The sequence below is a fragment of the Protopterus annectens genome, chromosome 16.part0 (assembly GCF_019279795.1).
Source record: "Protopterus annectens isolate FY-2018-M chromosome 16.part0, PAN1.0, whole genome shotgun sequence".
Lineage (NCBI taxonomy): Eukaryota > Metazoa > Chordata > Ceratodontiformes > Protopteridae > Protopterus > Protopterus annectens.
In genome coordinates, this window is record NC_056750.1 from 776,037,593 (window position 1) to 776,064,972 (window position 27,380).

Below are 27,380 nucleotides of genomic sequence, written 5' to 3' on the forward strand. Positions count from 1 at the left end.
GCTTTTTCTTTCAATGTTTAGTGGTAAGGGGATTACCACATTTGTTCTGATGATGAGATAAGAGACAGTGGATTTTGGAAGAACACACACTTGTGCATGGGTAAGTCCCTAAGTGTAAATAAAATATGTACTAACACAACATATAGTAAGAACAAAATCCAGCTGAGCTGCAGTTATCCCACAAACAACTAGAAGCCACAGAAATCTGTCCTAGAACCATAATCATAGTCTACTACAGCATCTCAGTAGCACCATCCGGCAGGTAGGGGACGGGGACTCAAAACCACTATATTTCTAGTTCTTTCAGCATCTGGCACTGTGAACAGATAGAGGAAAAGTACAGAGGGGCCCTACCTAAATCCATACTTACTAGGCAATCTTATCTGAAGTACTTCTATTTCAGCCTCTTACAGCTGTAGTAAGCTCTTTGAAGGCAAAAAGAAACAAAATCACACATATTCTGAGATTGTCCAGCCAATAAAAACAAAAAGAATGTTTTTTTATACAGTTCTGAAATTTCCAGTTAGATCAAGTATCAGTGACCCACAAATTTGAAATTATCAGTTTGCCAGCAATATCAGAATGGCAGCATGCTTTCACAAGAGACAAATTGACAGACGTGTTTATCTTTAGCAACTAACAGCACTTTATTCACATTACTGCTCTTATCTCCCTACCACCATTTGCATCTAGAAGCACACGTGTCCTTGAAGAGATGAAAACTGGAATAAGTTTCCTGTTTCCTGATCATCACTGTTGCTGGCATAAACTGCATAAGGAGTCACTATGTACAGAGTGCCACACAGGTGCAGCAAATAAAAAAAAATCATGTTGGACTTACAGTGCCACAAAAATAGAATGAAAATCAATTACAAAAACCATTACATTATGCAAAAGAGTTATTTAAAAAGCTAAAAAAAATCTTTTTTAACAATAATTCCATAATATAACTGCAGCTGAGCAGTCTGGTCACTAGGCAATGCAGAAACGTTTTAAACCTGCGTAACTACTTCCAGATTAGAAAAAAGTTAATACTGGAGGAGAGACTTTGCAAATCATGTTTTCCACCTGGAGATGAATTACTTTTACTGCCTGTAATCTTTAACCATTTCACCGGTTAAACAGGGCAATGATTCAAGCAACAGTTTTGTTTCAAGTGGACTAGCAACGTCCAGTGATTCTTGATCCACTGAGGATCTGGGAACAAAGTCTGGATTTCCAAATATTGGACTTCAGGAAAGCAAATGGGGGTCTTGTAAATACTGCAAATTATGCTAACATTTTACAAAAGGATTAGAATAGGCATGCAAGGGTCTTTCAGCAGTATCATAGAAGCAGGACAAGGTTTCAAAGATGAATCACAGCAAGGCAAAGACTCAAAACTAAAATGTAGCAGCTACCTTCAGGGTTCAAAACTGAGCCTAAAACCTCAGATGTTACACTGAAAAGAAAATGTAATGAGTGCCTGTGTAGGACAGAGTCAGATCTACTGACAGTGCACGCCTCACTGGAACACCATGCATCTATCCCATGATCCCTCAAATTCACTTGCATGACAACAGTGAAAGCCCTGCTGGACTAACAGCAGTCAGTGCCCTTGCTCTGAAGGGAATTAAGCTTAATGTCTTGGTAAATCCACAGGTTCTGGAAGGTAACCCCCCCTTAGACAAGGACCACCTCCCAATAGAGATAAGGCTAGGAGAGCTGCAGTAACTGGAATGCTGAGAGTAGGAACAGAAGACTCTATGGCAGTATTTCAAGTTCAGACAAAGGAGTGGCAAAAAACACCCTATACAAAACACAAGGTGAAAACTGTTAGAGGAAAAATAAAGGAATGGCAAAAAGAATCTGAGAATTCCCAATGCTGCACATTAGGAAAAGCATGGATATCTTGTTGACATGTGTTTCTTACTGGAAAATGTAAATGTGGAGAATGCATCTCACACAGTACTTAAATGAATGCTGTAATTTGTCAATTAACACTCACTTATGCATCAGAAACACAAATCAGAATTAATAACTATTAAGAGACTATAACAATGATCCTTAATACCACACATCGCCAAGCTGAGTGTGGCTGCAACAGTAAACAACATGAAGAAACTGACAGCCCAAAAGACTCTAACACTGTTTCATTGTTAAAGGAGGCAAACAGCAGCCAAGTGAGTTTGCCAGTGTGTGGCAGTGGTAGTCCTACGGCCTACAAGGATGAGCTCTGATAGACTCTAATGATCAAGAGGGAAGGGCGGTATGACTTGGTGGCTAATGCCAGGGAGAATGAAACTGAAGGGACCAATACCATCAGCCAGAGCCAGAAAACTTGGAGGCAGGACTGACAGAGGCACAATCAGCACTAGAGTAACTGCTGCCAAAGGAAAAGTGACACCAAGAGGAAAGGAAAATGACTTCTGGTTGCTTGATTCAATGCAGACAAGAGTTCACCTTTTGGATCTGCAGACAGCTTCAGACAATTTACAATCTGTTGTTCAAAACGAAGGGGCTTGTCTCTATGGGGCAGGAGTAAAGGAAGACAGACTTAATCAGGATAGTAGAAGTGTAGAAGTGAAGTAGCAGCTGAGGAATACAAATACTGGGATGGAAGGAAATTTCAAGAGAGCTCCCCAATGCTTTATCCGCATTCTTCAAAATTAAAGTTGGGTGATAACCTTCAACGGTAGTGACAGACTTTCTTTCCATTTTTGAAGGATGAGCCACAGATTCCAAAGATGCTTCCTTCAAAGGACAGTCAGATCTTCTGCGAGACTCCTTTTTAGAAGGTTTGACAAAGGCAGAGCCAGAATCAGAAACTGTAGGTTCACCTTATGAAGTGTGGTAAGGGCAAAAGAACGAATACCTGCAGGATATTTCTGTGTCTAATGGTTAGCATAGTCCTAATGGATCCTACAAAGACTATCATGCATGTCACCAAAACAATGAAGGTTCTTAATGCATCTGTTGGGAGGTGGAATTGCTTGGATAAATATGCACTTTGAGAACATAGGAATAGACATCAAAAGCTTGGGAAATGCCTAGTCCCAACCTCACATTAAACAGAAAGAAAAAATCAATTTTAAAAAGGGAAACTGGAAATAGCTCACAAAAACTGTACACTTGTTATGAATCTCACTCAAATAAACCATAAAACATACTTCAAAATATTCGAAAAGAACAACATGGGCCCATTTCTTCTAACTGAAGCTGAAGCATGGTAGAGCTGGATAGAGAGGGATGTGTGATGGGTGATGTGGAGAGAGAGAGGGGTGCATGGCAGCCTGGCCAGTTTTATCTTACTAGCTCTTAATAACTACAGCACAAGTCCTTAAGGTTACTGAATACAGACCTCTTCTTATAAAATATATCCTTTACAATAGTATTCTTGTAAACATTTGTACATTCATCACTACTACAGCAACAGACTCTCCTTAGGTGCTAACCAAAATGAAACTCATGTGATAGTAAAGGAATATAGTGTAGTATAGTGTAGGAGTACAACATAGGAACACAGTACAGAAACATAGTAAAAGAATCACGCAGTTAGTGCAGAGGACTAAAATTCTGAGTTGTATGTTGCCTCCTCTGTCAGTGGTACAAGGTTTGAATCCTTCCAACTTCATCTACCTACTGTGTGGTGTTGAGCAAGTCACTTAACCAGACAGTTCTTTAGGGCAATTGGGAATTTGGGCTATGCTCTTTAATAGTTCATAGCATAGCGACAATCTATAAGCCTACACTAGAGACATTATACACTGGGCTTTTGAGACAACTAAGAAGTCACACTGGTGTTACTCACTGTGCCCAATCCTTCTAACTATTCACAGGGGTCTAACCAAATATAGAATTATAAAACAAAAAACAGGAATGGTGGCAGATGTGCAGACGTCCTCAGAAACAATTCCAATAAGTAAAAACAGGACTGAATGATTCTTGTTGAATTAACAGCGTGTTAAAATTAAACAGTCTTAAGAGGTGAATTGATACAATCAAGCTGTGTTACAACAGCATACACCTCTTTATGCATTAACACACTGGGTTTAACAATTACCTTTATATAGACAGGTTCATATTGCACATATATATATATATATATATATATATATTTTCATAATGTCTTAAATACTAAGGTGTCTCATTTTAACTACATATGTTGTTTGTGTTTGCCATTTTGTATTTAACATAGCTATATATTTAGTTATTTAGCTTTTTTATCATTTTATGATATAAATAGTTGCTGTTCCTTTAACATGACGAATGCAATTAGCATTTGGGTTTACGAACTCACGTATATATAATGAAGTTTTTACTTATTGGAATTGTTTCTGAGGAAGTCGGTTTTTGGGCTGATGAAAAGCACTTAAATAAACTGTTCCTGTTTGACTGCACATCTGCCACCGTTCGTGTTTTTCGTTTTATCAGTCTGTTCGCCAGTTTTGTTGATTTGGCAAATATAGAATTAAGTCTAAGCTCAGAATATGCCCTTTTTTATGCTACCAGGACTTGGTTAATAACATTTTTCTCAAAAACATTGGGCTAGATTTCCAAGCTGAACTGGCCTTTATTGATATCTTGGTGGACAAATTTGAGGAAGGACTTGATTTTTGCCAAAGGACTTGTGCCTAGACTACATAAAATATTCTAAAGTCATAAGTTACCTCTTTTGGATGCTCACAGACTTTTGTGGGAAAAAGAGCAAAAGCATAATCTTAACATTATACCGAAACCATGTCTATTCTAATTCAGATTCCCAAATATGCAACCAAACAGTACAGTGTTTTGGATATCAGTTCTTGCTTAAATATTATTATACACTTGCAAGGTTGTCTTTTATGTTTAAAGCCTCAGTACCCATCCGCTGGAGATACAGAACGCAGGAATTAGGTACCTGGCATCATGTTTTTTTTTGTTTGTTTTTTTGTGAGCGGGGACTGTCCCAATCTATTCATTTTGAAAAATGAGCTTCAAGGTACCTGTAATAGGTTATGGCCGGGGTTATCATAATTTCTTTGTCTCTTTTTTTTTTTCCTACTGTATGACCCAAATCTTATACTGCCTATGTGCGAATGTTCCCTGCTTCACCTGATACTGATCCAGTTGACAAAAGTTAGCACATGTTCATGGAAAAAAGGGGCCTCCTATAATTGCTGACCTCTGCAAATTAACATGCAAAGTTAAAGAACTTGAAACAATGTAAAGATTTGCACTATGCTGTTTGCTAAATGGTCTTTGCGGTGCAGGCACCATTCTTATAGTAATGGTGATTGGTCCTATTATGAAAGGAAAAAATTCACAAAGCTATAGAATGTATAGAAATCGAGCTTACTCAGAAGCAATACATGACTTTTTAGGAGAATGTGGTTTTCTCAGGTGTATTACCTTGTAGAATAAAGAGAGGCCACCAATCTATGACAAAATAGCCTTCCAGATTGCTTTAACGTGTGTATATAAAAAAATGTAAAAGTTTTAATCTACCCAATTTGCTATACATGTCAAAATCTGGCAATGACAGACATCCCATAGTAGTGGGAAGAGACACAGGGTCCAATAACAACCTAGTTTTTTTTTTCTTGAGCCATAGGAATGAAGTGGGCATTCTTTTCAATGTACAGAGGATTCCTCTATTTGAGTTCATGGGGAGGCCCTGTACATTCTACAAGACTATTGAGAGAACAAACCATTTAACTTCTATCATTCTTTGGTGAAAGTAAATGTTTAGCCTCTTCCAAAAGTGAAAGCAATTCTTTACCTAGGTTTCATAAGTAGGTTTACTAGCTTTTCTCCCCAGGACTCCATTGAAAACGGGTTATTCTAAGCCCAATGGACTATTCTGGTAAGACAACTGTAAATAAATAAATAGATTTATTATTACCATGATCTAGTATAAAAACAGATTTCCTTGGGACAATACTCCCTCCTTTAGCACATCTTCAAACTCACAAATCTGTTCTGATACCTAGTGTGTCATACTTGGCATTTTCGAAAACAAAGCATTTAAGAGCCATTGCTGATATACATAGACATATAATCATGTCCCCTCCTCAAGCATCCTGCAACACTCCTTCCCATTCACTTTTTCACACTAATTACCTACAACTCATTTGAAATTAACTAAAAAGACTCCTTCTTTGTCTGTAAATCTATACAGCTCAACATTTCTTTGCATTTAATTTTAGCAGTTTGACTTAACTATTGTGTTTCCCAGCCTTACAGAGTGCTCACTCTAGTGCATATTCCTACAGCATTTGAAAGTAGGTGCGGTACCGCCCCTCACAGCCGTTCTGCACTGAGGCAAAATAGTCCATCACAAACTACCCAGGCATTCCACATGCCTGCTATAAATTAGCCATTATATCAGCTCTTCGGGTTCCTATTATTTCCTCAAAGAAACCATCGAACTTGAAACCACGAAATTTGAAAACATTGAAAATACACATACACAATTTATTTCCTTGGGAAAGAAATCGGTTGGCCATCTTTATCAGTTTTCCCCATTGTAGAGCGATCTCAGAGTTGGTAAATTTTTTTAGGGGAGATGTGGGGGTGAAGCCCCCCACTTTGTAGTGTTTGTGGTTATTTGTTGGCGTTTGTAGGGCAAGCAATTTCTTTCCAAGGGAAAGAATCGCTTATGTGGAGGTTCAATATTTTGAAAGTTCGTGGTTTTAGGGTTGATGAAGAGGCATTCGATGGAACGTCTCTTCAAGGAAAAAACATAGACCCAGCTCTTCATCATTGCTGCCATTTTAAAAGCTTCATCTGGATTGTGTCTTTCTATTTCATCCATCCTGTGTGCATCAATGCAAAGTTCTAGTCAGAGTCTTGGCCAACCACATAGTAAAAAATGTCAGACAGAGTCAAACCTGCTCATACACATTACCAGAACACCCAAACGCTTGAAAATATTGAAAGATGACTTATGTTTTACCTTGCCTATCAGAGTGGTAGCCAGAGTCAACACAGCTGAAACTCCCTCCAACTTTGCCCCATCTCTTCTTCCAAATCCTAGCCATCGCCAAAAATCCCTGAACTCCTCAACTGAAATATGCTTTACCCCTGCCTCTGGTAATATGTTTTTAGGCATTACTGCTCTTAGTGAAACACCACTTAAGTCGGCCTTCAATCCTCCCTTCCAGCTGCTAAAGGAGCTCCTCAGTGCAAACTTCACCAACCTCATTCACCCCAAAAAATGCCTCTTGTCGAACAAAGCACCCAAATCATAGCCCATTTTTCCTGTAACTTATTACATACGTGAAGCTCACTACGAATCACAGTCTCACCCCACTAACATTATGATAATTATGTGTTACTCTCTTTCAGCCAGATCTCCCTTGCAATGACAATGCAGAATAGACTAATTCACGTTATGACCTTACAGATGCCCCATAGAATGGTAGGATCAACTGTGCATCTTCTGAATTTACTTCCCTTCCTGTGTGTCAAAGCAGCGTGCTGGGTGCAACTGCTCTTTTACATCATACTGTACAACGCAACCTAAAAATGATTATTATCTAGAACTCTTTTTTCCACTGTCACTTATAACTTTACTAGTACTCCCCACCAATAACCTTGTAATTTTTTGGCCACATTTTCATACCCTCCAGCAGACTATCAGCTGTGCCAAGTCTTCTCCCAATGCTGTACTTTTATCTTGGAGTCCCGGATACTAATCCGCCCCTGGCACTAGACCCACTCCATTGGTGGGTCAGGAATGGGATGTGACTGGGATCAAAAACAGTCAGCAGTATTACATACGCTGTTCATTTTTTTTGGTATGCATTAAATAATTGGAGCTACTGACACACTACTGACTCACACACATCACTGTGTGTAGTGCTACTCCCCCTCTTCTATGCCAAATTTTAATGACCGTCACTGCCCCTATCACAGGGGAGCATGCCAGATTACCAGCAGAAATCTATCTCTCATGATGTATGTGAGATGAAAAAATGCCTCTCTTCCCAATCCCTCCACCTGGCTCTTCCAGGAACAGAGCCGCTAATCGAACTCTGGTCATTTGGGTTACAGTTGAGCTCCAGCTCGTCCAGTGTAACTGAGATGGAGATATAACCTTCTAATTTTTTTTTTTTTTGCATTAAACAATGGCTGCTAACCTACTCTGCAAGCTGCAACACATCTGCCCTGTCTGGTTACCCAGTTAAAGAGTTCCAAAAAAGGAAAACAACTGCATGTAAAAAAAAAAAAAATATATATATATATATATATATATATATATATATATATATATATATATACACACACACACACAGACAAAAGAAAAATGTGGGGCTTGTGACACAAAGGAATGAACATGGTTAAAGGCTTGCACACAGACTGTAACAGTTGTGATGCATAAACCTTGGATGGCATTTTCTAAAAGGAGGTGTTTACCATTTGCTTTAAATGCAATATCCACTGAGAATCTAGCTCTAGTGAATGTGATATTTTTATTAGTTCTAAAATGGCAAATTCATCTTCAGTGTGCTATAAAAAAGGTCAAACCCTAAAATGTTTCACTGGTCATGTGGCATTCCAAGCTTGAGCAAAGGGATGCTACAACCCTGCTGATTTCTGCTGCCTGGCATAACAGATGAGTCCTCCACAGGTCAAAGATCTCCTTTTTAGAACTCGGTTAACTACTTCAGCACAGCAACTCATTAACCAGAAAACCCTGTCAGGAAATGAAGCATTTTACTTAACTAGGTCACCTGACTCATCAAGTAGCAATGTCAAGGACAAAGTACAGCCTTTCAAGTCATAGTCACCTGTTCAATTTGCGCACTAAATAGGCACTATAATCAGCTCGGTCATATTTTGGTGTTAAACAACTGCTTTCAATGGAGAAATGTCACTGCAACAAAAAACGGTACTCCCTTAAGCCTCAGGGGATTACCTTCTCTCTGAAAGCAGCAGTCTAAAAAGCCAGTTTATCCACTACCTTCTTAAAAAAAGAAGCAGACGAAGTAAAGTGAAAGCAGATAACAATGCCACAAATCCTGATCTACTTACTAAATGTCTTGATTCCTAGCAGTTGCCTCATGCAGGGGATGACAGAATTCAGAGCTGTCATGTGTTGTAATTAATGAAAAAATGGGTACAAGGTTGAGGTGAAAATTATTCCTTTGATGCACCGATGCATCACATTTCAAAGAACAAGAAACTTTGCAATGAAACAGTGAAGTACTGTAACAATGCTACCCTACATCCCTCTAAATACCTTGCTCTTACACTACATTCCAAAATCAACTATACAAAATTATTATACAACAGGATAAGATTTACAGTGGTAGGACACAGTACAGGGATAAGTAACATTTCTTAGAGATTAGCAATATACAGAGTACAATGTCATTAAGTAGTCTGAATAGATGACAGTGGAAATCATACAGTATTTAAATGGATAAATTGTTGTGGATTTTCAATGTATACAGTCATGATTATGTATATGTACAGTATCAAAGGAAGTTAGACATTTTGCTTCAAAGAAATACTGTTGGTTTACTATAATTTCACAAGATCAAAAAAAGGGTATTCGAGTCAGTAAAGTCATTGGTGTTGGTTTACGGTGGTCTGTGGTTCTGAACACATGGATAGATATGATTGTTAAGGAAGTGATTTTTAGGGTGGTTTTGAAGGTTTTTATAGACTCAAGTTGTGTGATGGGGGGTAGAGCATTCCATAGCTTTGCTATGGAGTGAGAATATAAGCTTTGTCCAGCTCTCTTACTGAGTTTATATACGGTAAGAAGGTGTTTATTAGTAGAGCGAACATTTTGGGTTGGGATATAGGGTTGTAAAACAGAATGGATTGATGGGTAGTTATTTGCATTGTTACGGTCGAGTGATGTTTAAAGACATGCAGGTAAGTGCGTGCGTGACTGGGTGTGCCTTCTTTGAAGGTTAGCCTTCAGGCTGGCAACTCGGCACCGTAAAAATCCACTGCCAATCATTAGCGGACTGGAGTTCCTCTGTGGCGACCCCTAACTGGGAAAATCCGAAAGACAAACAATTAGTTTACAGGCAAGAGTTAATTAAGTGTATTGAAGGAATTCCAAACATTTTGATTCATTAATGGAGTGACAGCGGTGAGTGCGGTTTTGTAGTCCAGAGGCAAATTTCGCAATTTTATAACATGATTGTAGTTTACTGCTTAAGGATGTGTGGAGGTTGGTATAGATGGGGGATCCATAGACGATTGAGGACCAGAGGAGGGAATTTGCCAGTTGTATTTTTGTAGATTTATCCATATAAAGTTTACGTCTATATAGTTTACCATGTTTTGAATGTGTAATTTGATTGCAATAAGAATACGTTGTTTGAATGATAGTTTGTCATCTACAGTAATGCCCAAAATTTAGCTGTTTTCAAAACTTCAATTTCTGTATTATATAGGGAGTACATTTTAAATTCCTGTGGGGGTGGTTTGGATGAGAATACTAGTAGTTTAGATTTGTTGGGATTTCGTAGTAGTTGAGCTTTGTTTAACCATGCTTCTATGTTAGAGGGGGTGCTTTGTGTTATTTTGAAGAGATCAGAGAAGTTGTTGGCCGAGGATATGATGGTAGAATCAACGTACTGAATGAGAGAGTTATGTAGAGAGACAGACAGTATGGAGGTTATTTATACATACATTAAAAAGTAAAGGTCCAAGAATGGAGTCCCGGGGGACTCCTACTTTATTAACTAGATAACCAATTGGTTGTTTTGCCATCTGACAGATTGTTGTCTATTGTTCAGGCAGCTAGTAAACCAGGTAATGGGATGTTCAGTACATCCTAATGTTACTAGTTGTTGGATTAGTTTGATATGTAATACAGTGTCGAAAGCCTTGGAGAGATCTAACAAAACTACTGATGACAGTAGACCAGAGTCCAGAGCTTTGTTCAGAGTATCGGTGAAAGAAAGTAAGGATGTAATAGTACTATGGGCAGGGCAGAAACCATGTTGAGTATTGGCTAAAAGATTATTGTCGGTGAGGTGTTTTAATATTCGAGTATGTATATACATTTCAACAGTCGCTAGCAGGAACCCACACACAATTTACAAACTATTCCCCAAGGTACAATAACTGGGCTAGATTGGACAGAAATTATATTTCACAAAAGCTTTGAAAAAAATCCAATAACTACTTCACACCATGCACCAATAATGACCAAGTTAAAGATGTAGGCTAATCAAGTAAACATAAGACACTGGCACTTTTCTGCTTTCTTACTAAAAAAGAGAGAATTTAAAAGAATGGGTAGGGGCACAATTCAATGGTTGCTAGGGAATGTACAAACTTCCTATTGAAATGTCAGCCCTTGAAATGTAGAGTACCGATAAGCCTTAAAGAAAAAAAAATGAAAACACGTTTGAAGAGTGAATCTCGAAAATCGCTCTTCTCCTTTAAAATATTTTGTAGGGGGGCAATCTCCCTACACCTCCAAACTTATAGATACCAACCCCTAAGACTGCCATACCTCTAAGAACAGGGAATATTCCAAGAAATGGCATCTCAGACTTGGCACAAGTAAGTCCATTCCTTCACCCATTCAGTCTCCATAATCAAGACTTGCTCTAGCGGGCCCTGACATTGGAAATAGTTACCACATATTTCTTCTGAAGGGATAGCCGACGAGGGAGATAAAATGGAAATGGAATTTAAAAATGTGGTAGAAACGTGAGAGAAAGAGAGATGGGAAAGTAGTAATAGGTATTATTTAGCAAGCTTATCAAATGTTAAAAGTATTGCAGATGAACGGGAATCTTATGGAACAAGAAGGAGAGTAATTTCTGAGTGCTAAAGGGAAAATAAGGATGTATTTGAATAATAATCATGAGTATGGAAAGGTTGCTGTGAAGCAAGTATTTTTTGATAATAACTCAGAGCACAAAAATTATTAGCACAACAACTTAGGCAAAAGAATATAGAGAGGGGTGTTGCGAAATTTAGCCCATAACTAGAAAAATTAGCAGAGAACCATATGAGAGATTATAGATATTTTGGAAATTTTGTTCAAATCTGTACACAGCACAGGAATGGGGAGAACCAAGAAAACAAACAACTGGAAATATTTACTGAAGACTTTAATATGCCAAGGTCAGAGGAAGATGAAGCTCAAGAATTACAATCTGGAATGGGATAGAGTGGGGATGAGATAAAATGGTGATGCATAATCAATCAACAGGGAAGTATCCAGGAACAGACCACATTCCATAGGAATTTTGGAATTTAGGATGGAAAAAATCATAACAATCTGGAAGTTTTGTATAACAATATTTTAAATGAGGGACAGTATCAGTATCTTAGTAGAAAGCTGTGGTGGCTATACACTTCTCAACTGTCCAGAATTTTTCAGAATGCCCATATATTTGTTTCATGTCTTTGGCCTGTTCCTCATAAAATTTGCAATTTTCTAGCAAATCATTGAGGATTGAAGTAATTAGATAATGACAGCCACTCAGGTTTCAGACTTCATATCCTTCAGTAAAAGCCATGCTAATTCAAGACATGTTATTCTAGCAACTTTCTATGTTTATACAAGCAATATTTAAAAATCTGTCCCTCATTTAGGGCCTTTGGCCAGAACTCTTGCACTAAGAGGTTTTGAGATATTGGGGGCTGTACTACTCAAAGAGGGCAAAGACCCATTAAATCCAACTTCATAGACATAGAGGGGTCCTAAATGAAAGACCAGCACTGTCTAGAACAGAAGCTGCCGTTAAAAAGGAATAATTAGTAAAACATATAAAATACTACATGATAATTATAAGACTCAATCAGAGGAACTTAGAAAGGATTGGGAAGAGAGATTGGATAAGCAATTCACAAAGAGACAATGGGGGGATATATGTATATCTCCCAAATACGCAACAAAATTTAGAAGATTTAGGATCTTTGCCTGGAAATGTTTACATAGGTATTTTTATACCCCAAGCAGACTAAAGAATTTTTCCTCAGGTAGATAACAAATGTTGGAGGTGTAACGGGCAAGAAAGAGGTAGCTGGGAACATACTTTTTGGAGGTGTGATGAGCTGGCAGACTTTGGGGATTCCCTGCGGTCCGCTCTGTTGGAGATGCTGGGTGAGCGGATTGGACTGACTGGGGAGTTATGCTACAGAATCGGAATTGCCTAGACATGGTAAAGCCTTGCTGAGTCTAATTATGGTGGCTGCCAAAAAAGCAATTACTAGAAAATGGAAATCAAAATCTAGACCAACCTTACTAGAAATAGTGAATATAGTAACAGAGATAAAACAACTGGAACTGGAAAGTTTAGAAAAGGGAAGGAGTAAACTACAGAGAAGAAAATGGGAACTGTGGGAACAGTATATGCACAGCAGGAACAAGGGTTAAGAGGCAGGATTTGAATAAGCTATATAATGCTTAACTGACAATGACTGGAAGGTTTATATGTGATTTATAACATATTTAAAATATTTAAAAAAGTGTTAGTTGAGACTTGTTTTGTGTCTATGTCTACGTCAGCATTTCTTTTCCCTGACAAAATAATGGAGTTAACAAAAAGATGAGGATAAAACAGACTATAGCAGTACACTATGCTACACATATGAATTTGTTCGACAACATCCATATTTACACGGACATGTTAGGACGAAGCATTTAAGTATACAGAATGAAGGGATTCCGTTACGGCAGCTAAAGTTTAATGGTGTTAGCTACCAAAGTAATTACTGGAAATTGGAAATCAAAACCAAAACCAACTGTAGCAGACATACTGATTGTTATAAAGGAGATAAAAGAACTGGAGATGGGAACTTTAAAAAAAGGAAAGGAGCAAACTACAGAGAAATAAAAGGACTCTGTGGGAGCAATAAACATGGCTTAATGCTCAGAAGGATGAGTGATATTTCAGGGAAGGCAGGAGTTCAGACAGCTATGTAATGTTAAACTGTATAATAACTAAGGCGGGAATTATATTTGAATAACGCATGAAAAATGTTTACAATGGTTTATTTTTCTAGTTTATGACTGAACGTGTACTCATATCAATATGAAATATGGGATGTTAATAAAGATGTTAAAAAAATAAAATTCCTTTCACACTGGCTACACTTAAGGCTTTCCTTGCATTGCTCATTAATCTCCACAATCAAGCAACCATTTCCTTGGATCTTCAGCGGCACATTTCTACATTTAAATGCTAGGTGTTTTGCAGACCTGCAAAGCTACTGACTACTGAAAAGAGAAACGATTTCTTCTGGGCATATATGGAATTCCAGCTAGTGAAAATACTTGCCAGCTCTGGATATTTGTTATAGCTGATGGAAGTTAAACTAATTATACTCTGTAGCAGTCATCTTTTTTACTAGAACAAGTGGAATAAGACCACATAAATCTGGTAAAGATGGCCTACTTACTGGCAAGGATCTTCTACCTAGTACAGTGAACTGGCATGTTTTACAGTAATATGGCATGGGTAGTGCTGCCACTGAAAGCAATAGATTCTCCAGTTTGGTTCTCAGCTGAAGTGCCTTCTGTGTTGAGTCTGCATGCCCTCACTGTGTTCACGTGGGTTTCCTCCGGGTGGTGTGGTTTCCATTCATGTTCCAAAGACATGTAGTAGGTGGACAGCACACACTAAATTGCCTGTAGGTGTGACTATGTGCATTATTGAGGCTAGCCTAAATAAATTGACCTGGAGGCCAGGTGACCATCAGTCAGCTCTCCTGATTTTGACTGTGATACACTCCATGAAGTGCATGCAGGAGCTCTCACACCTTGAAGTCAATGTCTGCTTTACAAAGGAAATAATTACACATGGCCAAGAGGGAGAGGAGTGATAACTTGGCTGAGGATCTCTCCTACCCTTTAAATAACACAGTGACACACACTGCTTCAGAGGGAGAACGGTTGAGGTGTTTTATTTTGATAATGCCTGCTAATGTTTAACAGCGTTTCCTCTAGTCTTCATCTAAATATCTGAACAGCTAATTTTTTTTTTTACAGCAGAACATAATGCTCTTCTGGGATGTGGGCTGTGGCTAAAATGGGTCTTATAGGTTCAGATCATCAAAAGAAGTTATGCCTACATATGCCCTTGTGTAAAAAGTTTGCAATACTGTATATGCACATAATGTACCATTTACTATTATAGTTGCCAGATCATATTCCACTGTTTTGTTTTGGTCTTTGCACTTGTTCATTTGGTCTTCTCCCCCAGGTCTTCTCTACAGATGGGCATGTACCCAGAAGAGCTAACTCAGTCAAGAAAATGTAAACAAACCAACCATAGATAAGAAAACAAATAGAGTAGTTCATAGACTTTAGGACTTCAAACTGATCAGGTGCTAAAAGATCAAAAGGGTTTTTATTCCTTACCTGGTCGCTGCACCCAAGGATTAAAAAAATAAAAGCACTTTTGACTATTTTGTTTACTATGACAGTGGACTTTTGTACTAGGGTCTCTCTAACATGTCCTTGTCTATGGTCCTCTGTGGGATAAACTGAAGTGCAGATGGCAGGGCAGTCCCCAGTATTCAGACTGACGCAACAACCCCAGATAACCAATATGAAGTCTAAAAATACAAGTGAGAATACTTTATTACCGTATACAAAGATAATACTGGAATCCAAGGAATAAAAAATATTCTGCAGCTTCAAGAAGTCAGTGTTATACAACACATCTCATATGGAAACCTCCCTTCACAAGGCCTAAGCCCTTTTTAAATTCTGCTGGTACTCATACAACTCAAGTGTTAACATAACCACATTATGAAAGCACAAGCACTATTTAGCAGTGTAGCAGGAAACATTTTGTAGACTTATACAAATCTAAAATGAAGTATGGTCATAAAACTACTCCATTCAATCTTGATGACAGCAGATTGGAATTTATGAGCTTTACTGCAGCGTATGAAGTGGCACTCCATGCAAACAGACTATGGTATGTCGTACATTCGGCTATGCAGAAGCTGGGTTCACGGTTGGACTATACAGAATTAGCAGCTAGCCATGATCTCTGTTATGCATTATGTAGAAAGGGCCTGGTGATAATCAGTACTTCAATCATGTAACAGTTAAAGGATAACTAACAGACTACAAAACATTTTATGAGAATTTTGCTTTTGTTTAAGTGATGGGTATGTTTGTTTCTTTGTTTCTTGCAATTCTAAAATAATAAGGAAAGTATAACTTGTGATTCCAGCAATGAGTGATCCATTGAATAAGTTGCTCAAAATGAAAAGCACTATTTTTAACTCTTGTTTTCCCGAGTTACTTAAAATATCAGTACCTTGCACTCACCAACATGGTAAGTACTGTACAGCTCCAGGTAGTATCCAATGAGGGGGGGAGTCTACTGAGCTTAAGGGCAGGAGGGACATCAAAACAGTAAGTGAAATTAAAAAAAGAAAGCAGTGCATAATTGGAGGGGAAACCATACCAACAAAGGTAGGATTTAGAAGCCAAGCAACAGAGCTTGCTGATGCTTATAGACAAGCTCCAGTGATAATGTTGGCTCACATCTAATCATTCTTTAACACTGTTTCACAAGTAAGCTTCCATGTGGGTTAGTGGAGCCCTCCCTCACAGTGGCATCAGTCTGAAGGGACTGGAGCACCCATGTTAGCTTACAGTGTCCTCCAGGAATCTTAGCATGCACTGCGCACACACATTTGCAGGTCAATGCTGCATATTTCTCTTTCCTGGTCGCATACTTTTGACACCTATGACACCAAGTACAAAAAAACTTGTTCTAAGCTGCATGCTGTTTGTGGTAAACTAATACATTTTTACTTCTGAACTGATGATATGCTTTTAACATGAACCTATAGTTTGTGACTAGCTGCAAGGTTTCCTTAATCATGGCCTTGATCATGAAATCAGTAAGTAGTTAACGTATACTAATGGCAGAGCAAGCCATCTGAGTCAGCCTTACTGAAGTCTGGCAGGATACTAGAATGCAATGGAACAGGAATCACTATCTCTAGACAAATGCTACTCCTCCTTTACCTACAGATTAGGCAAGAAAACGGCTACAAAGATGATGCAGTTTATATAAGGAGCCATAAAACACAAATACATATGATGAAAACAAAGACAAGATGATGAAAAATGGTTATCTTTTAAAGTGCCGAATATAAGCAAACTTTATAACTTTCTTGGTAGTGAATTTTATATATACTGGCTTTCTTACAATCCACAGGCATCTTGCTGGTGAGGCACTGATTTCTATAACTGTTTTTCTGTGCTCTGTTTTAAAACATAATACTCTTTTTAAATTCTCTTATCTCCTTCTTTAGTGCCTATCCTGACACAAAGCTACATGTTGTTTGTCTTTCAGCTTTTCCCGATATGGGGTCGCCACAGCGGAACTCTGGTCCGCTAATGATTGGCAGTAGGAGTTTTACGAGGTGCCAGCTCGACACCCACACCCATTTACGCACGCATGTCTTTCAAACGCTACCCAACCGCGGAGAGGACATGCAGACTCCACACAGAAGGCACTCCCAAGCCCAACAGAGAATTGAATGGGAGAACCTCTTGCTGTGAGGTAACAACGCTACCGCCGTACCACCGCTGCAGTATCCTGACACAGAGCTAAATAATCTGCACAAATGGAAACTGTGTACTCCATCTGACAACTAACAAAAAAAACAACAATCATAATCTTCTGATAGTAAAACACCACACATCCATCCTTAAGAGCCCATCCTGTCACAGATCCTTATGATCTGCACAGCTAAAAATTGTGAATGGTAAAAAGAATATAGGTACGTTTTGCAGATCATTCTGAGATTAAATTAATTAATGAATGAAAGAACATCTGAAAACCAGATGCCAAGGCATTCACTTGTGCGTGGACAAGTTCTGCAGCAGTTAACAGTAACATAAAATGACATTACATCCTTTACAGAAGGTTAATGTGCTTCAGCTCCCTTACAACGGGGAAAAGAGAGACCCAACAATTAAAGTAAAGGAACTAATAAAAAAAAGGATCCAAGCATGCCACTGTAAACAAGTAATCTGTAATTATGCTTTACGCTTCTAATGACTAAAAAAGAAAGAAAGGCATCACATCACTGCAACAAATAACTAGTACTTTAAGCATAACATCTTTTTATACAAAGTATGTTAATCTGCAATCTAGTTCACTGCTGTGATATGCTCCCATTAATTTAATGCACTCTGTAATCAAATTTTCATCAAATATCTGCTCCTCAGCTACAGTAGAAGTCATGTGTACAAAGGACACCCACCGGATTGTAAAATAGTCATGACTGCAACTAACACACTGTTGCACCAGTATTTGTTCTATAGGCAAGAAAACATGTTTTGTACCACACAAGGTAAAGTAAACAAGTTTTTACATATTTGGGCTGAAGATGAAGTGATAAGTACATTGGGGAAAAATGTCACAGGGTACTAATTTGCCTAACTGAGCTCTTTCAGGGTCTATTCTTTAGCCTAAAGCAAAGTGATTATGTTTTGTTAAACGACAGTACTGCGGTGGTGGTGTTGCGGTAGCATTGTTGCCTCACAGTAAGACGTTGTCCTGTTCGATTCTCAGCTAGAGCGTCTTCTGTGTGGAGACATGCGCGAATGGGGGTACCTTCATTGAAGGTTGTGCATCAGGGCCGGCAACTCAGCACGTAAAAATCTACTGCCAATCATTAGTGGACCGGAGTTCCGCTGTGGCGACCCCTAACCGGGAAAAGCCGAAAGACACACCACCACTGCAAACTAAATATTTGTGTATATGACTGTGGGTTACAAAGGGTATGTCTCACACCTAGCTTCCTATTTTTGTATTTACTTGCTAATTACAGTATGTACTGCTAGTGTAAAAGTACATATGGTTAGTTACGGCTTTTGGAGAAAAGGTTTTTCACCAAAGCACATCAAAAAAGTCGTGAGCAATAAGAACACAGCAGCAACAGAAGTACAAATACACACAGCAACAAAACTGGGTAAGAAAAAATAAGAAAGGAAGGAGCCATAAATATGGAAAGGAAGAGTAATCGTCCCTTCTTTCCCAAGCGCAGGTCTTAACTAATCAGTGGAAAGCCAAAAATAATGGGGGGAGGCACATACCTCTCAACCTCTTGCAGTAAGAAATCTGGATAAAGCCATATATAAAAGTGGGACAAAGACCCAAAAATAGGGACAATTTTTAAATATCGCTCTTACAAACTTAGAAAGTTGATACAATAGGGATTTAAACCTTGTCATCACAATGAACAAAACATGCTGGAGGGATAGGTTCCTGACCCCGAGACTCCCCATACTCTGGAATAGACTGCTCATGCATGTCAAGCACAGCGCGTTCTTGTCCCTCTTCAAAAGGAACCTTGACAATTGGATGGAAAATAGGAAATTCACCCTGGGGATCACATCAGTCGGCCTGCTAGACAGGGGTCCAGGAGAGTAAATATTCTGGAAAGAAATATCCAGGGAATTGTTATGGCTAGGCTTGTATAGGCCCTAGGGCTGATAGATTCATAGGTTGGTACTAGGCTATGAATAACAGGTTTTGCATTATCATGACTTTTCTGAAGGGTATGAAGTCAGAAACTCAAAAGTCCGTCGTTGTTTTCTAACTTCAGTCTTTAATAATTTGCCAGAAAACTACAATTTTATGAAAAATTGACCAAAAATACGAGGGAAAAAATCCTGACATTCTGCAAAAATCTGTACAGTTGAGAGGCATGGCTGAGAGGGGAAAATGCCCAAAAATCAGGGACAACTTTAAATGTTACTCTAATCACAGGTTTTACATCTATATGAATTTTCTAAACATGAAACAGTGACTGGCTGCAATCCTTAGTGTTTAACGGAGAATCAAAACTTTTATGAGGGTTATGGCAAAAATGCAGGACTAAAATCAGTGATGGTCTGCAAAGTCAGGGAAAGTTGATAGGTGTACCCCTTCCCAACTAGTCTGTAAATATAGCTTGTTGATTTCAAAATTTATACCTCTCAACTGTCCAGATTTCTGCATTTTGATCTATTCCTCATAAAATTTGTGGTTTTCTGACAAAACACAAATTATCTGAGGATTAACGTCACTAAATAGTGACCTACATTTGAGTATGAGTTCAAATCCTTTAGAAAATGTATGTTAATACAAACCCTGTTACTCTAGCAACTTTCTAAGTTTATAACAGCAATATTTAAACTCTGTCCCTATTTTGGGGCTTTTGTCATCCAATCTACCCCCATTTTGTTATGCTTTGTCCAGATTTCTTGCACTAAGAGGTTGACAGATATGTTCAAAACAAAAATGTGTGCTTGTGTGTTGGGAAAATATCGCCATCACATAATATACAAAAAGGTGGTAAATAAGAGAGTAACAAAAGCATGTCTCTCAACCTCTTAGCACTCAAAATCTTGACAAAGCCTAAAATGATAGGGGGACAAAAGCCCAAAAAAAGGGACAGGTTTAAACAGTGCCCTTACAAACATATTAAGTTGCTGTAAAACAGGTTTTGTGTTATATTCTTCAGAACATACAAGCTAACTGTTGAAATTCAAATATGTGTCATTGCTGAATGATTTCGATCCTCAGTAATTTGCCAGAAAAAACACATTTTATGAGGAACAGATCAAAACTAAGAGGTACAAATCTGCGCATTTGAGAGGTTTGGTAATTTGAAAATGAAAATAATTCTGAAACAGAGTTGTACAAGTAGTCACACTTCTTTTAAAAAAAATACCTGACTGGAAAAACTGTTGAGATTTAACATACTAATCAAATTATTGCAAAGCCAGCTAAGGCAAAGTCACCAGAGAAGATATAAAATCAGGAGTCAGTTCCAGCAACAACCAGCCCCAAAGATAACTCTGAAATGGGAGTAATCACAAGTATTCTCCTCCATTCCAGCACAAATCAATAAAAATCAGTTTTGCACCAAGGTGCTGTCAATACACTGTATGTAGAACCAGTCACTGTAAATACACTTCTACAAAATATCTTATTAAAACCAAACCAGAAGGATGTACAGCACAAAAATGCTTGTGCATTTAATTATGCAACTTTCATTTTCCAAGCAAAGCAAGCTGTGCTAGAGCCCATAAAAGGCAGTGACCCAAACTGAGGCTAGTTCTACTCATGGGCACATCTTATCACATGGTCAGCAAGGAATCTTGCAAAGCACATCTTAACAGTTGCTCTCATTAAACATACTTAAATAAGCCCCCAGAGTCCTTCTTTTGGTGTCCATACCTTTGCCATTATCCTACACTAAAGCTAGATGTTTTTATGCTGAACTACGTTCTACCTCTCAAAAATGTTCAACTTCCATTTATAAAGAACTAGACAAAGGTTACAAAAATATATAAAAAACTATGCAATAACTTAAAAAATGTGATTTTCGAAATATGCAGAATTTTTCTACTAACATGAAAATAAAATGCCTGTACCCAATAATCAAGATTCTAACTTCAGCTTTAGTGCAACAAACAACAAATGAACATGGTAATCATTGATCAGTGCTTTCAAAAAAAGAGACAGGATAAAAGTGTACTTAAAACCTGCCTACCTAAACTTTATGACAACTGTCTTGAGCCCTTGCACCCAAACCAAACTATAAAAAAGGTATTCTTTAACTTTAAGCTATATTTGTGTGTGCTCTTACATACTGTCTTGCTTTATTTTGCTGGCATGAGCAATATCAGAGGAAACAAGAGAAGAACAATGTCTTTTTCACCTAAGGAACTATACCGACTTCATTAGTTAAACAAGAAAAAAACTCAACATAAACCCAGTAATGGCATATCTACAGAATCTACTAGTAGACCGACACAACCCCGAATGTATGATTGACTTGTATCACACAGTCTACATTACAAACACATCTATCTGGATTTTGAAATCAAAATGGCTGAACTATGTTGTCACCTACTCTCTGTAGTGAAAAACTTATCCTTTACTGAAATAATAAATCAGATGTACTTCACACTGTAGGTTCTTACCTTCTTCCTTGTGGATCCAGTCTTGTAGAGACATGATTTTCCCAGAGACATATAGCCTCCAATCACTTCAATTTCATCAACACCTGGATAACGTTTTTTCAGCAGCATGCCAATCTCCCGAAAAGGTGCCACAGATTCCTTCCCTGGTGGAGATGTGGGCTCTCCTTCAGATTCTGTACCCTTAAGAATGACACTGGTTCTCTGCTCCCAGTCTAGAGACTTTTTGTTGGGTAAAACAGTAAAAGTACTTTCATTTTTCCGCTGAAAAACAGAACTGGGACCACCAGAGTCTCTATACTGTGGTCTAGACAGTGAACTAGAAGGTTCTTTTAATTGCACTTCTGAATTGTTTACTTCTCTGCCACTTGTTTCAACAATGTCATCAATATTAGTGACAGGAAGATCTTCTTCCAGTCTGGAAATCTCAGTACTAATGCCCATAACCAGTAACCGTGGGCCGTCTTTCTCTTCTTTAGCTCTTCGGAAAAACTCTGGATCATCAGAAATAAGAGGCGATCTATCCACATTAGGGTGCAGATGGATATAATCCCCATTTGATTGCACACTGGTAGGACTGGTGGCAGAAATGTTCACCTCAGCCTTCCCCTTTCCATCAGCCAAATCACTCCTTTGGAGCACAGACTTCAGGGTAGAATGAGATCCTTCGTTTGAAGAGTGAGCAGATGACTGACTGAGCACATCATAGGGCAATGATGTATTGTGCAGTGTTGTAAAACCAGTATCCTTCTTTTTTGGCTTTTGAGGAGTTTCTCTTTCAGTCTCATCATCCTGCAACAGCAATGAAGGAACAGGTCGTTTTTTGGGTACAACTACAAAAGAGTTTCTTGACTGTGCCTTGATATTGGCTAAAGCTTTTGCCTGAATGTCATCATCAGGAATTGAAGCAATATCTGGTTTTGGAGCAGGCTTAATTTGAAATGAGTCGTTAAGACTGGTGGATGCAGACACAGCCTTTAACTGGTTTGGAGTGGCACTGATGGAACCATCATTCTGACTAGGTTTTGGAGTGACAGGTTGAGTGGCACTAGATCTGAGACCCTTAGAATCATTTTTGGGTAAACCTGGTAATGACCCAGATGATGAGTGTGATGGCTTTACTGTGTCCACCTTGGACTTTGGCCTTCGTTCACTGGCTCGATCAAACATTTCTTTACTGGAAGCACTTACTGCAGATGGCACCTGTCTACTTTCACTGTCAATCCCATTGACAAGACTTGCTCTTTCCTCCTTACCTGCTTCGGACGTGACCTCTTGTATCATAATGGCATCAGCTGATATCAGGTCTAACTCCGAATGAATGATTTGCCCATTGAAAAGGGTTTTGTTATCTTTCAAGGGAACTTTTTCTGAACTGATCATTTTGAAGTGTCCACCATCTTTTGCTCTAGGGTTAACTGTAAATGTACTTCCCCCAACATTTCTTGTAAAATCTTTCTTTTGCTCTTTCTGATTATTAGAAGCAGGGTAATTTTCCAACCTTTTTCTAAATGAAGACACTGACACATTGCTAAATTCACGTTCTTTGGAGAGGGCGTTTTCAGGTGTTGGTGGCTCTGTAATCACTGCTGAGGAACTAGAAGGTATGTTTTTTTCAGATGGCAGGCATATGGGGGAATCCATTACAGAGCGACTAGTATTATGACAGCTAGTTTTAGAGGGTGACAGCTCAGAGTTCTTGGCAGTAAAGCCATTAGTACTGTTATGAAACTGAAAACTGCTGTCACCATTTACATTAGTGGTTATGCCTATGGCAGCTTGGCCACGCTGATGACCCACCACAGTAGTAGGGGATTTTGGCAATGTAGGGGATTTATCTTCTGTGTTTCTGTGCAACAAATCACCCTTATCTAGAATCAGATTCTCTGTACTTCTAGACTTCACTGACTTAGAAACAGTACCGTCAAATTTTTCAAGTAATCTACTCACTATACCATGGGACCCCCACGAATCAAGGCCATTGGAATGAGGTATGCCGTCCTCAGCACCAAAAATGGTAAATTCATGCTCACTTTGATCTAAAGATGGCTCACAGATTATTACCTCTGAAGCTCTGATCTCAGCCACTTTGCTCCCCCTTCTGGCCAGCAGTTGATTCAAGGAATTGATGGTGTTTATGTCCCCATTTTTGAGATTCCAAGAGTCCCTTCTATCCTGGAAAAACTGAGGATCCGACTCAATAATAATGATATTGTCTGCCCTAATAGTTCTGATGCCTGGGACATTGCCGTACAGCTCGATAAGGTGCTGAACGGGACCACCATTATCCTTCGCCTCCTGTTGCTGGCGCCTTCTCTCCTTTTCTAACTTAATAAAAAGGTTTTCCTGGATTGGTCCAATGCTCTCCTGCAGGACAAGGCTCTCCCCAGCATCTATTCGATCCCCAAGCAAAAAAAGGGAGCTGGGACTGAGCGGACTTCGTGGAGAACTTGGACTCAATGACCGTCCCGGACTACTTGATCTGCGATGAGCGGAGCTGGGACTAAGTGGGCGTCCGGGACTAGCTGATCTTCGACGTGGGGAACTGGGGCTCAGAGGTCTCCCCGGGCTACCAGATCTACGAAGGACAGAGCTGGAGCTCAGTGGCCTCCCGGGACTACCAGTTCTGCGAAGAGCAGAGCTGGGACTAACAGATCTGAGCTGAGGAGAGTTAGGACTAGGCTGCCGTCCGGTACTACGTAAAGAAATGTCTTTGTAGTGGTGACCAGAATTAACAGTGCGCCGGGGCCCGGGAGAGTTTGTCCTGCCTCTGCTGCCATACAAAGTATCAGATCCTCTTTCCCGGCTGGGGGAACCGGGCTTCTCTCTCTTGCTACCACCACCACCGGGACTCGTTCCCTTAGCTTTTCGCCGCTCTAGAATGTCTCGTTTCCATGCTGGCAACGTAATCCCCGCAAAATCGTGCCGCCGGGGCTCGGCTTCACTGCCTGCCATGACCCGCTGTTACTCCTTGGAAGGATGTACTATCACCTGTAACAGTTCGGAGCAGTACCAGGTATCACTTTGAACCACGCCCCCCGCGCCACCCACTGAATTACGTCACTATATTCCCGCTCCCTGAGAGGACGTCAGCAGACACGCCTTCTTATAATGAAATATCAATAAATTAACAAGCGAGCTTCGAACTGCAAATGCCCTGCTGAAGCAACAGGTTAAAATAGAAACTAGTACCCGAAGCGCTCAAGAACTTAGGTGTAGCGCAGTCACACGGTTTTGCTGAGGATTGCAATGAGCGCGTTGAGTTATAATGATGACTTTAGAAAACTGACAAGGGTTCAAATGCAAACTATAAATACAAAAAAATAGAAATGCACATTCACTCTCGAGCGACTGACATCTCCGATCACCTTTATGTAGTGCTTGCATTAATATTTGGTTTCTTCACACACTGCAAGCTTTTGTGAATCACCCACGTAATAAGCTTTTTCCCCCTTTCTGCCTTGTAATCTTAGTGATGATGGCACTAATGCTGTCATTCTGACGTTTCCATAACTAACGAACTAATCTCTGACCCAACCCTTTTTAGTTTTGTCAACCCGCAGCTTCCAATTCTGAAAGTACATTGCTCAGCTGGAAGCAACTACAGTATTTTCTTCATATGTGAATACTAGGCTATCAGTCTGCAGACTTTTCCAAGCCTAGCCAATAACCAGACGTCAGAATTAAACCCCGTATCTTAAAGATTAAGACTTCAACTATTACAGCAACTCTCCCCCAGTGTATTTCTTGAAAAGGACAAATATAAGCTGATGCATCATTTTCTAACTTGCATATTGCTCTTTTATATGAAATAAACATGCATATTAGGTAATACAATCGCATACCACTAATTATTTTGTGTTATTTGCCACAACTATCTATTTATTCGAATTTAGTTAACCAAACTGAAATCACTAATTATCTGGAAAGTATATACCACAAATGGCAGGGCAAGGAAAGGCTGCAACTTATTTAGTGCTCATGATTTTAAACATTTGCCTGGAGGTTAAACCTGTCGATATCAATGAGTAGGGCCATGCCTTGCCTTCCTGTAAGTTTCAGTCATCCTCTGGTACCTCCCAACCTGATTCACTGTGTGAGGAATGTACACTGTTTTGAGATGCCATTCTGCAGACACAAGGTGCTAGGAGCCATTTCAAGTGCTTGTCTAAGTCCATGCTCATCATCATCAACCCCCATTTTACATAGGGTTAAGGTGTTGCATCTACTGTTGCCACCTGTCTCAGTTATGAGCCATTCTCCTAACTTCTTCAACAGTCATGCCTGACTGTTTAAAATCTTCAGTTAAGCAATCCATTTTATCGCTTAGTTGGATGTCCTGGACTCCTCTTGTCTTTTTCCTACCTTTCAAAATCTGGTATACCAGTCTGTATACTGCTTTCCTGTACATGTGACTGAATTACTGTAATCAGTTCTCCTTGGCCTTCTCTACAGCTGTGTCTACTGTGGCTTCACTCTGATGTCCTTATTTCTTTATCTGCCTGTTTCAGTCACTTCATCTCAATCTTACTTCCTCAGCTTTCCTGCCTTCACTGTCCAAGCTTCTCTGCCACAGAAAAGCACTGGTCACATTACTGTTTATGCCCTATTTTTTATTTTTTGTATTCTTCTGTCACACACATACACACCCTACCACTGATACGTTGTACCAGGTGGCTGCAGCACCACTGATTCTGGCTTTGACCTTTTTATTCAGACTTCCCTTCTCCTTCCCCATGCCTCCCAGATACCTGAAGCTGTTAACCTGTTACATTATTTCGCTTCTATCTCAATGTTCAATTTCTTTTGATTTCCCCTATTTACTTTCACGAGCAGTCTTGTCTGTATGCAGTTCCATTCCACATGCCTTCAGTTTTGCATTCCATCCCCGTCATTTACTGAAGTTGTTGTTTGGAATCTGATGATAGTGCCACATCATCTGCATACATCAGCTTGGTTGAAGTGTGTCGTTTGACCTGCTTGCAGTTGAAGCCCATTACCAGAACAAACAGGAGTGAGCTCATAGCTGAACCCTGATGAGCACCCATTCCCAATGGAACCATCTCTGTTAATTTAAGTACTGCACATATGTGTCAGTGGGTCCATGAACATGACCTGCATTAGTTCTACCAGTGTTTATGGGACTTTGAACCATGGCAGAACTGCCCACATCAGCTGTGTGATCTTACCATATGCTTTCTCTAAATCTAGGCATGCCCAGCTGTGTTTATCCTGAGCTTCTTCTCCACTGTCTCTGTCTCACTGCAAAAATCAGATTGGTTGTACTGCATCCTGAGCTGAATTCAAACTGCCAATTTTCCCATCTTACTTTCTGTTACTCTGCATATTCATCTATCAATCAATTATCCTCTTTTTTTTTCTATAAAATATTTTAACACCTTTTTTTTAAATTATCACTTAAGACATAGGCAAACACATATTAATATAAAAGAAAACAAACCATATTAACATGTTT

General features: G+C 39.2%; 1 protein-coding gene across 1 annotated transcript in view; it reads right to left on the minus strand.

The window, feature by feature from the left end:
• TPRN (taperin) overlaps positions 1 to 24,928 on the minus strand; it is a 456,868-nt gene extending 431,940 nt beyond the window's left edge. Inside the window, exon 1 of the mRNA XM_044058457.1 lies at positions 21,908 to 24,928. Within this exon, the coding sequence (XP_043914392.1) occupies positions 21,908 to 24,859 (2,952 nt within the window). The 5' untranslated portion in view covers positions 24,860 to 24,928. The remainder of the gene's footprint in view (positions 1 to 21,907) is intronic.
• Between the last annotated feature and the right edge of the window lie 2,452 nt (positions 24,929 to 27,380).